We start from the raw sequence: 11,893 nt of genomic DNA, 5'->3' as shown, positions 1-11,893 counted from the left end.
ATATGTATCTATTGAACTAGATGAGCGGTTGTACAATCAAAATTGTAATATTAATATTTTGTTCTCTTTCTGGAATTGCAAAGTTTTATATTTGAGTTAAATCGAATTTAATGCTATTAAAATTGCTTGAAATTGTGTTGATTGACTTGGATTGTGTTGATCATAAATAGAGCTGTGGGTATTATTTGCATATTAGAAGTATTTTAACAGGTTTTGAAGAACTGTTTTCTCAATTTATAGCCAGCATTCTGTCAAAATTTTTGTAAAATTTTTGAAATCTCAAATTAATCAAAATTTGAGTTCATAACATAAACTTTAATTAAAAGTTTTTAATAATTATTCAAAATTACCAATTATTTTGAAATGGATGGAAATTGATTTAAAATCACTTATAGTATATTTAATGGATTATCGATAGGCAAAGTTCGATAATTCGTTAGGTATACTACGGGATCATGTTATGCCTTAAAGAGGAGTAAGGTGTGATAAATTATGTGATACCTAAGTGTATTTTTCTCTAATAATAAGGTAATACAACTTTTTTTTTTTTGACATAGGACACAAATACACATAGGATATGGAAAACACATAACCATTAATAAAATCATGGTAATTTTGTCAATGCATATTAAGATATATATCATATACACATTCTCTCCATAAGCGATATGGGATTCCAAGAGATCAATCCTCATGCATTGAGACACTCGGAAGATAACATATAACACTACACAACACACAAGCATATTTTATCTTCTTCTTCTTCTTTTAAAGAGAATACACCCATGAAAAGGACAAGGACAATATACAACTGTATATCCTATGCACACACTCTCCACAAGCTATATAGATCCTGAAGGATCAAAAGGTAATACAACTACTAATTAACCTATAATATAATAATTAGATATTAAAAGCCTAATTTTGGGTTAAGACTAATTTTATAATTTAATGATTTTAAAGTAATGAATAAATAATTTAAATTTTTAAATAATTTGTTTAAATAAAATTTTATTTTAAAATACATTTTTTAAAAAATATTCATAAATTATAAACTTCAAATAATTTATGCATGGTTATGTAATGAGAATAAATTATGTTAGATCATATAAAATAATTTTTTATAATTTTTCATAAAAAAATTTTACAATTGTTTATTTTATTAAAAAATATTGCTATAGATAAAATAATTTTTGTACAAAATTATGAATCATAACATGTTAAATTCAAAAATTTTAAAAATATATATTATTTGTTATTTAACTATTTTTTATTATTTTATATTTAAACAATTATAATTGTACAAATATTTAATTTTTTATAAATAATTAATTGTTTAAATATAATTAAATAATTACTTAAAAACAAATTTAGGATTAAGGAATTATTTTATTAATAAAATAAAATTGTAAAATTAATTTTTTTAAAATTAAAAAAATAACAAAATAAATCATCAATTTAGACTACAGTAATTAATTTATAATAAAATTAAATTTCATAAATTAAATTATTTTCATAAAAGATATAATTTTTTATATAATTGTAAAAATTAATTTATAATTTATCCAAATGAAAATATGAATTATCAAATTGAAATATAAAAAAAGTAAAGGAAAATTTATAATTTAGTCCTTAAATTTTACTTTATATTATACTTCAGTTTTTAAGTCTTATATTATATTATATTTTAATTATTAAATTTTAAAAAATTAATTATTTAATTTTTTATTAATAAATGAAATTATTATAAGTATTAAAATTATAAAAATTAAATTATTTTATATATTAAAATTAAAGAAAGAATTTCTTAAAATTTAGATACCATAATGTAAAACTTAGAAACATAATAATTAATTTCTATAGTTAAGTATAATATCGAACAAAATCCCACCACACCCTTTTTCCCAAGGCCAAGGACGCGCCTTGTAAAAGTCTTCTATTGGCTTGTAGAAGCAGCAAATTTTGGAACTGTATACTTGTCTTCATCATACAATTAGATCTCTTCCTCTCTCTCTCAGATCGCTTTCTTATTTACCTGATATCTGACTTTATCATCGGCAGCAAGCAGGTACTTTTTTTTTTCTATTTTATCTCTCCATCTTTCTGCAATATGAGTTTTCAATTTTTTCATGGATGACAGTATAATTTCTGCTCTTTTTTTTTTTATCTAATTGAAAACAATCTTATCCTCCTTAATTTGGTAATGGGTTTCTGCTGATTTTGTCATTGATTAAGCTTGTATTGAATCTGGGCCCAAATTTTAACTTAATTCAGAAAATTATTGAAAGTCTTGGATCCATTCTTAGATTATATACTGAATTATTGAAAGCAAACACTAAAATCATCTTTTCTTCCTTTTTCTTTTCTTAATTATGTACAAATAATTATTTGTCAAAAAAAATTATGTACAAATAATTAATATCAGCTGTTAAATGGTTTAACTAGAAGGTCTTTCTGATGCTGATAGATTGCCCATCACCTATCAATTTTACTCTGTTTCTTGTAATTTTATAACAAGCAAGTTCAAATTCTGTTGAAAAGCACAGATTCTTAAACGGGATACTTCGATTTGGTGTTTATGTCTGTTTTACATACAAAATGGGATTTCAACCCTGTATTTAGTCTAATAGCTTATCCTGCCAGATTTGAACCATGAATCCTAGTGGGAATTATTGTAGCAACTTGGTTTCTTATGGTTCTTGAAGAATCCTCCAGTTGTAATCTTTAGCTGTTACATATTTATTCACTTTTGCACAAGAACAAAATTGGTGCCTTTAGATTGAATCATTGTTGTTGTAGCATATGATAATGGCAGCAACTGCAAAGTGAGGAGTTTAGTTTGGAATCATATTCCTATATCAAGAATAATTTTTTTGAAGAGAAAAGAAAACCCTTTCGAAATTTAGCTAAGGCGAATTTTCTAAACTTTGAACCAGAAAATGTTGCTGTTGATCTAGAAATATTTTTTAAGTACAGACATAATCCTTATATGGTTTCTGGATTTTGAGTGTGGTAGACAGGTGAAATGACTTCATGTTGGAGAATCAAGAGGGATAAGAAACCAGAAATGGAAACAGCATTCATGAAGAATGGAGGAATGTTACTAGAGAAGCTAATTGCCTCTTGTGATGGGAAATGTAATCCTCTTCGTATCTATCCTGCTGATGAGCTCAAGAGAGCAACAAATGACTATGATCCACAGAAGATTATAACTCGTGATTCAGGCTATAAGCTGTACAAGGGTGTTTTGCAACAAAGACCCGTTTCCGTAAAGAAGTTCAAGGAAAACTCTGAACAATATGAATATTGTTTCAATGACATTGTATTTGCCTCTCAAATGAGCGTCCATAAAAATTTTCTCAAGTTGTTGGGTTGCTGCTTGGAGACTAAGATTCCTATTCTTGTTTTTGAATCAGTTGAGGATGGTTCGCTTGCTGATCGTCTTTATGGTCCCAACAAAACTCATTTTGAACCATTACTATGGACACAAAGGTTAAAGATTGCAATGGAGATTGCTAATGCAATTGCATATCTTCATGCTGCATTTCCTAAGCCCATTGTTTTTAGAAATATCAAACCTTTGAATATCTTCCTGGATGAATCCCATGTTGCCAAATTGTCTGATTTCTCACTTGCTGTGTCTATTCCTGAAGGTGAATCCCATGTAAAGGATTTTGTGGCAGGCGGATTGGGGCTCATTGCACCGGAGTACTGTACTACAAACTGTTTCAATGAGAAGCAGGATGTTTTTAACTTTGGCATATTTCTACTGATGCTTTTGACAGGACAAATGGCGGTCGATCCACGTAGGGAACTTGTTTTGGTGGATCATGTGAAGAAATATATTGAAGATGATAGGTTTAATGATATTGTGGATTCTATTATTGTGGAAGAGGGATCTTGGCTAGGAAAATATCAGCAATTGCAAACTTTTAAAGTGCTTTCCATTAGATGTATCTCTGAATCAGAAGAAGATAGGCCAGAAATGATTGATGTGGCCAAAGAACTAAGGCAAATGTACAAGTCTGCAATTTCCCCTAGTTAGCTTACCCTCATAAAGATTGACCATGTACCTTGTCCATCACACTCATCCAATTACTTTTCCATGTACCATTTTGAGTAGGGTGGTGATATTGTTAGGACTAATTTTATAATTTAATGATCTTGGACTAATTTTATATTGTAATCTTACTTTTGTATTCTAAAAGGAAAAGGGGAAAAAATTATAATTTTAGAATAAATTAATCAACTTATTGGACTTATGAAGCCCAAAATGCTAGATGAGATATCATGCAATTATTCAAAATATAAGGACCTTTTAATTCATTATTCAAAATATATAAATCAAATCAAGTCACTAATATCATAATTGTCTACCGCTGAAAATCAAAAATATAAAATTTAATCAGCTTGATTATATGTTACACAGATTTCATTTAATTTTTTGTTAATTTTTATACAAAATAACATATTTTATATACATGATAGTCATTAATTGATAACACGTGGCAATTCTGTATAGGGTAAAATAATACAAGATGATATTTTTTGTTCCCAACATAACACTAAATCCCTATTATTGCTATTGTAGTTTTATTATCGATATTTTTTGATAATCAATTTTAGAAAACGACTATCTACTAAAAATTAAATGATATTATGAGTAAATAAAACAAGTTGTTTAAATATTAAAATGACATATTTTTCATATACAAACTAATATATTAAAACTAATTTATAAAGAATTATATTTGTAAATTTAATATTTTAATTTTATTTAATTTTAATTTAATATTAGTATATTAATATTAATATTAACTTAACTAATAACAGTAATTAAATTAAAGATTTTTAAAATAATTTTAAAAGTAAAAAAATTTTAATTAATATTTTTAAACCCTAACATAATATAAAACTAGTTGTATTATGTGCGAGTTGTACTTAGTTTTTTTATTTTAATAACATAATTTAATATTTATTTTTTATATTTATATTTCAAAATCATATTACAATATTTTGTTAATCATGTAAGAATGTAACAATGATGAAGACATCATGGAAAACTTACTTGATACACCTATGTTCAAGGGGGCTATCACAAGATCACGGGCGAAAGCATTACAAGCACTAGTGAAGGAACATCATTCGGCCAAGGACTCGTCAAACCCTAAAGGATGCGCCGCTTGCCTAACGACATTGCACATGCTCATACGAGAAGAAGAAGGAACAAGCATGGCCAAATTCTTGGGAGACCCATTGGAGCATGGCTTAGGTGGCATGCCACGTGGCGAATGATCTGGCAACCAAGGAGGATGTGGCAGCTTGTGTGGAAGGTGACGTGGCATATGAGACCTCTTCTTCTACAAGTCTACTAACCATTAGAAGATACAGCTTTGCCCAATATGTAAGAGCTATTAGTGTTGGTATTTTAATGGTATTTTTTAATTTAAACATTTATAGAAAGACCAAGGGAATTATCCAAGCCAAGCATGGTTCATTGGGTAATAGCCACGCTTGGCACAAACTCACCTCTAAAAGGGGAGTCTCTCTCATTTTGCTGGAGATTTTTGGAGATTGTATTTTCTTCCTCTATTATAGAGAAGCTTCAAGCTTTCAAACTGAAACTCTTGTGAGGTTATGTTCTTTCCTAAGTTCCACCTAAAACTTAGATTTATTACAAGTTGTCACTTGTAATATCTTAGGCTTATACTTGAGAAACTCTAGCACAGGTTGCTATTGTATTTCAAGTGCCATTGACATCTTGTATTTTCTATTTTTTAAGGTTAATGAAAGTTCTCTTTGTTCTAAAGTGTTGTCTATCTTGTTAGAAGTTGAGTTATTTGTGTATGTGCCGGTGTGTTTGTGCTTGGGTGAAGGACAGTCCATCTTCCATGGCTGAATGAACGGTGCTCTCCTTCACAACATTCAGCCAAGGCTAGGGGTGTGCAGTTTTCGGTTTAAACCGAAAAACCGAACCGAACCGATTAATTCGGTTCAATCGGTTCGGTTTTAAAATTTAATCGGTTCGGTTCGGTTTATAATTTTGATAATTTCGGTTAATCGGTTCGGTTCGGTTATTTTCATAAAAAATTAAAAAAATCGAACCGAACCGAAATTATTAATATATATAAGAAATCAAAAAAAATCGAATCAAATTGAATCGAACCGAATTGAACCGAACCGAAATCAAAGAAAACCTAACCGAACCTTAAGATTTTTTAGTTTTGATTTCTAATTTTTTCTATTTTTATGTTTTTATTATTTAGATTTAATGTTAAAAAAATGAAATTTTATAAATTTCGGTTTGATCGGTTTAAAACCGAACCGAACCGATATTTATCGGTTCGATTCGATTCGGTTTTCTCTTATCAATCGGTTCGGTTCGGTTTTAAAAATTTTTTATTTTCGATTTTCGGTTTTATCGGTTCGGTTCGGTTCGGAACCGAACCGACCGATTGCACACCCCTAGCCAAGGCCTACATCAAACAACATAATATTTTTATATATAATTTCATTTTAAAATAACTATATATTATTAGAAAGAATTTGTTTTTGATAGAAAATATAATAGTAAGTATAATTGCATTCAAAAAAGACCATATATTATTAGAAAGAATTTATCCATGATAGCAAATATAACAATAAGAAGTACGCTCAAAGATACTAATAATAATAATAATAATTAAAAACTAAAATAATTTTTTAATTTGTGATCATCATTTTTTTTCTGTTTTTTCGAAATCTTCAATTTGTTCTTCTAAAATTGAATCTTATATATTTTTCAATATATACAAATTTTCATTGTTTTTCTATATAATATATTGCGTTCTTTTAAAACAAAATTCATTTAACTATAAAAACCATTTGAAAATTAAAGTTTTTCAGTTTACTGCATATTTCTTTATAAATGCCAATAAATTTTTATGAGAAATTTTTATTTAGATTTGATCTATCGTGAATCTAAGATATTTGTGTGTTTAAACAATTCAAGAGTAAACTATTTTGCTGATATTGCTGATACAGTTTGTAAAGTTTTGAGTTACGTTAAATCTTATCAAGATGATACAAGTGCTATGTTTAGCAAATAGCTATTATCTTTGATAAACCTTATCAATTGCTACTTCTTAGCTGCTTCTTGTTCTAATTGTGTTATTATTTCATTAAAAAAAAATAATCCATAATAAATAAACAAAAGTATAATTATCAAATTATTATTGTTATCATTAAGATTTTTTTAAAACTATTATTATTAAGTTTAAAATTTGAATGGTATTATTATTATTATCATTATTATTATTTAATTAAGTAAAATTTAAGTATAAATATCACTAATTAGAATTTTAAATTTATATAAATTTTAAAATTAATTTAAATAATAAAAATTTTTAAAGGTATTAGTTTTATAAATAATTGAAATCATGAAAGATATTATGGTAAACTCAATCTCCTCCTTAATAAAAATAATTAATTAGATATTACTTCCCTAAAATTCTTTACGCTGATAGAGAAAAGATAAGTCTATGATTTAAAAACAGGGAAATCAAGTCCTATAGCAAAACTATTTCTTATCCGTATCCAAGATGGAAATTATTCTATAAGTTCTATATTCGATCTTTGCTTTAATTTTCAATTTTGCATAGAAAATTCTCTTCGACTGTTACATTACTCCACCATCGTTACTATCCACAAACAGCTCTAGCCATATTCTTCTTTGCTTCCTCTTGTATATTGATCATTCCTTAGTTTGCTTTTCATGTCTACTATGGATATCTCCATGAAAACCATCAACCCTTCAAAACCCTTTTACGCAGAAACACAACAAACCAGAAAATCCTTTCAAGATCAACCCAGGAAGCCCTTACAAAGGATTTGCAAGTTCTGGGTAAAGGGTAAATGTGCTTATAAGAATAATTGTAAGTTTCTTCATTCTTGGTTCCAATCTGGTAATGGATTTTCGATGCTGGCAAGGCTTGAAGGGCACAAGAAATCTGTGGTCGGTGTGGCCCTTCCTTCAGGGTCTGACAAGCTCTATACAGGCAGTAGAGATGGAACTGTGAGGGTTTGGGATGGCAACTCTGGAAAGTGTGATCACGTCATCAATCTTGGTTTTGAAATTGGGTCTTTAATCTGTGAAGGCTCGTGGGTATTCATTGGATTGCCAAATTTAGTCCGGGTCTGGAATTTAAGCTCAGAGGGTAACAAAGAGTTCTGTTTGGATGGTCCAATTGGTCAAGTCTATGCCTTGGCAGTGTACAAGGATTTGCTTTTTGCAGGGACTGCTAATGGTGATATTTTGGTGTGGAGAGGGAGCTTTGAAGGTAACCCCTTTGCAAAGGTGGCAACTTTGAGAGGGCACCAAAAAGCAGTTGTATGTTTAAATATTGGTTCTGGTGTTAATTCTTTGTATTCAGGCTCCATGGACAATACAGTTACGGTTTGGGATTTGGAGACTCTTCAGTGCAAGCAAACCCTAAATGGTCACAAGGATGTGGTGATGTCACTTCTGAGTTGGGATCAGTGCTTATTGACATGCTCTTTAGACCATACAATGAAGTTCTGGGTCGCCAGGGAAGGAGGAAAATTGGAACCAGTGGATACGCATGAAGAGAAGTCTGGGATTCTGAAAGTTTTGGGAATGCAGGATGCAAAAGGGAAGCCCATTGTGCTGTGTTCCTGCAATGACAATTGTGTTCGTCTGTATGAGTTGGATTCATTCACTGAAATGGATAGGATCTTTGCAGAAAAGGAGGTTAGAGAAATTCAGAGGGGTCCCAATGGCCTGTTTTTCACAGGTGATGCAGCTGGAGTCGTTACTGTTTGGATGTGGCAGCAGAATAAGTAAATAGCTTGATGAACAGAACAGAAACATCATGTATAAAACAGTTGCCTTGTGCACATTGCGCAGTGGTGAAATTGAAGTGTAAATTCTGCTATAAGTTCAAATCAATCAATTTATTTGAGTGATCATGATGATCTTTTATAATTATGCGTCAAATTCAATCTTGGTCATTCTAATATTACTATTGTTATAAATGGATGCGGTGAATTAAGAATTATTATTTTTCCACTACTGTAAATGAAGAAAGAATTGTTTGCTCCTTAAATCTACTGAGTTGGTTGTGCTGTCTATTGTTTTTACTTGCCTTTAATTAAAAGATTCAAACATCACCTATCAAATTGACTCTGTTTCTTGTAATTTTATAGCAAGGAAGTTCAAATTCTGTTGAAAAGCACAGATTCTTAAATGGGGGGTACTTCGATTTGGTGTTTATATAAGTTTTACATACAAAATGGGATTCAACCTTCTGTTTAGTCTAAAAGCTTATTCTGCCAGATTTGAACAAGGTGGGAATTATTGAAGCAACTTGGTTTCTTAGAGTTCATGAAGAATCCTTCAGTTGAGGATATAAAATCTTCAGCTGTTGCATGTTTATTCACTTTTCCACAAGAACATACTCAGTATTTGTGCTTGACAGCATAGTCTGTAATTGGAGAACTGAACCTGCTTAGAAATATGGCGGAGTCTTGTCATTTTTCTGCATTGTGCGTCTTTAGATTGAAACATTGTACTTGCAGCACATGATAATGGCAGCAACTGTAAACTGAGTTTAGGTTGGAATCATATGCCCTGTAGATGTGCTTCACAAGAACATTCCAATCCTTGTTGATCAGCTCCTTAATCCTGCCAAGGAGACTTGAGTGAGGGCTGCTGTGAACATTGCAGCTCCAAAGAGACACCACTGCAGAGTTGTCGGTTTCCACAATCAAACATCTAACACCCTTCTCCTAAGCCACTTGTAACCCAAGAAGAACTCCCCAAGCTCAGCATCCATAATAGAGCACATGCCCAGATTGGCGGTGAAGCCTCCCACCCAAGCTCCTAACACTATTCCTAATCAAACCTCCGGTGGAAGCACGCCCAGTGGAACTAATAAGGGAACTGTCTGTAATCACACCAACCCAAACCAAGAGGGCACCATCCCAACCAAAGGCATTCACGTTGCGCTCAGTCTTGAATGGTATCCCCCCCAACAATCAATAGCATTAACACACTCTTTGGCAAATTTCACAACCACAAACCCAGCCATCTAGGCCCAGCGGGTCGAACCAATTTTGAAATATCATTCTATAATCTACCCTGCCTTGTTCAATAAAAGAAAATATATTATCATTGAATAAACTCAAGTTCAAATCTCACTTTTCAATCTCCTAATTAAAAAAAAAATTAATTAAATATCAATTAATTAGATATCACTTTCCTAAAATTCCTTAAACGGATGGAGGAAAGATAAGCCCATGATTTTAGAATAGGGAAATCAAGTTCTATAGGAAGCAGGAGTGTGACTATTTCTTGCAAACAAACAAAACTGCCTTAATCTAACATCCTAGCAAATTCTTGTAAGCCGAATCCGTATCTAAGATGGAAATCATTCTATAAGTTTTATATTCGATCTTTGCTTTAATTTTCAATCTTGCATAGAAAACTCTCATCCATTGTTACATTACTCCACCATCGTTACTATCCACAAAAAACTCTACCCAAAGATTCTGATATCCTTTGCTTCCTCTTGTCCATTGATCATTCCTTAGTTTGCTTTCCATGTCAACTATGGATATCTCCATGAGAACCATCAACCCTTCAAAACCCTTTCACGCAGAACAAACCAGAAAATCCTTTCAAGATCAACCCAGGAAGCCCTTACAAAGGATTTGCAAGTTCTGGGTAAAGGGTAAATGTGCTTATAAGAATAATTGTAGGTTTCTTCATTCTTGGTTCCAATCTGGTAATGGGCTTTCGATGCTGGCAAGGCTTGAAGGGCACAAGAAATCTGTGGTCGGTGTGGCCCTTCCTTCAAGGTCTGACAAGCTCTATAGAGGCAGTAGAGATGGAACTGTGAGGGTTTGGGATTGCTACTCTGGAAAGTGTGATCGCATCATCAATCTTGGTTTTGAAATTGGGTCTTTAATCTGTGAAGGCTTGTGGGTATTCATTGGATTGCCAAATTTAGTTCGGGTTTGGAATTTAAGCTCAGAAGGTAACAAAGAGTTCTCTTTAAATGGTCTAATTGGTCAAGTCTATGCCTTAGCAGTTTACAAGGATTTGCTCTTTACCAGGACTGCTACTGGTGATATTTTGGCGTGGAAAGGGAGCTTTGAAGCTAACTCCTTTGCAATGGTGGCAACTTTAAGGACACAAAAAGGTAGTTGTATGTTTAAATGTTGGTTCTGGTGTTCATTCTTTGTATTCAGGCTCCATGGATAATACAGTTAAGGTTTGGGATTTGGAGACCATGCAGTGCAAGCAAACCCTAAATGGTCACAAGGATGTGGTGATGTCACTTCTGAGTTGGGATCAGTGCTTATTGACATGCTCTTTAGAACATACAATGAAGTTCTGGGTCGCCAGGGAAGGAGGAAAATTGGAACCAGTGAATACTCTTGAAGAGAAGTCTGGGATTCTGAAAAGGGAAGCCTAATGTGCTGTGTTCCTACAATGACAATTGTTTTCGTCTGTATGAGTTGGATTCATTCACTGAAATGGATAGGATTTTTGCAGAAAAGGAGGTTAGAGAAATTCAGAGGGATCCCAATGGCCTGTTTTTCACAGGTGATGCAGCTAGAGTGCTTACTGTTTGGATGTGGCAGGCAGAATAAGTAAAATATTTTGATGAACAAAAACAGAAACATCATGTATAAAACAATTGCCTTGTGCAGATTCCACAATCGTAAAATTGAAGTGCAAATGCTGCTATAAATTCAAATCAATCAATTCATTTTGAGTGATTATGATGATCTTCTATAATTATGTATCAAATTCAATCTTGACTCATTCATATTGGACTTGTATTAAGCGGATGCAGTGAATTCAGAATTAACATTTCTTTCACTATCG

At 31.5% G+C, this 11,893-nt stretch overlaps 3 protein-coding genes across 5 annotated transcripts; all 3 read left to right on the top strand.

Moving 5' to 3' along the window:
• The first annotated feature begins 1,902 nt into the window (after positions 1–1,902).
• LOC110671476 (non-functional pseudokinase ZED1-like) lies at positions 1,903–4,186 on the top strand. Of its 3 annotated transcripts, none has more exons than XM_058131713.1 (2): positions 1,903–2,068; positions 3,017–4,186. In XM_058131713.1, the coding sequence occupies exon 2, from the start codon at positions 3,026–3,028 to the stop codon at positions 4,043–4,045; it is 1,020 nt and encodes a 339-aa protein (XP_057987696.1). In that variant the 5' UTR covers positions 1,903–2,068; positions 3,017–3,025; the 3' UTR covers positions 4,046–4,186. The 3 variants fall into 3 exon arrangements, with proteins under 3 accessions (XP_057987696.1, XP_057987698.1, XP_057987697.1); XM_058131715.1 differs by having other exon boundaries at positions 1,904–2,068; positions 3,021–4,186; XM_058131714.1 differs by having other exon boundaries at positions 1,904–2,068; positions 3,009–4,186.
• Positions 4,187–7,762: 3,576 nt separating this feature from the next.
• On the top strand, positions 7,763–8,842 carry LOC110671512 (zinc finger CCCH domain-containing protein 48). Its single transcript, XM_021833992.2, has one exon. The coding sequence runs from the start codon at positions 7,763–7,765 to the stop codon at positions 8,840–8,842; it is 1,080 nt and encodes a 359-aa protein (XP_021689684.2).
• A 1,767-nt stretch (positions 8,843–10,609) lies between these two features.
• LOC131172026 (zinc finger CCCH domain-containing protein 48-like) lies at positions 10,610–11,655 on the top strand. The gene is made up of 3 exons (XM_058132972.1): positions 10,610–11,201; positions 11,251–11,449; positions 11,547–11,655. The coding sequence occupies exons 1-3, from the start codon at positions 10,610–10,612 to the stop codon at positions 11,653–11,655; spliced, it is 900 nt and encodes a 299-aa protein (XP_057988955.1).
• The last annotated feature ends 238 nt before the right edge of the window (positions 11,656–11,893 follow it).

This window comes from Hevea brasiliensis, chromosome 13, assembly GCF_030052815.1.
Source record: "Hevea brasiliensis isolate MT/VB/25A 57/8 chromosome 13, ASM3005281v1, whole genome shotgun sequence".
In the NCBI taxonomy this organism is placed as follows: domain Eukaryota; kingdom Viridiplantae; phylum Streptophyta; class Magnoliopsida; order Malpighiales; family Euphorbiaceae; genus Hevea; species Hevea brasiliensis.
Note: the sequence above shows the minus strand (reverse complement) of the source record. Positions and strands in the feature narration are given on the sequence as shown.

Excerpts from the sequence above, each read along its gene's own strand:
- LOC110671512 (XM_021833992.2), top strand. The coding sequence starts at position 7,763 with ATGGATATCTCCATGAAAACCATCAACCCTTCAAAACCCTTTTACGCA.
- LOC110671476 (XM_058131713.1), top strand. The coding sequence starts at position 3,026 with ATGACTTCATGTTGGAGAATCAAGAGGGATAAGAAACCAGAAATGGAA.
- LOC131172026 (XM_058132972.1), top strand. The coding sequence starts at position 10,610 with ATGGATATCTCCATGAGAACCATCAACCCTTCAAAACCCTTTCACGCA. Across the intron at positions 11,202-11,250 it reads AACTTTAAGGACACAAAAAG|GCTCCATGGATAATACAGTT; the intron begins GTAGTTGTATGT and ends CTTTGTATTCAG. Across the intron at positions 11,450-11,546 it reads GTGAATACTCTTGAAGAGAA|GATTTTTGCAGAAAAGGAGG; the intron begins GTCTGGGATTCT and ends TGAAATGGATAG.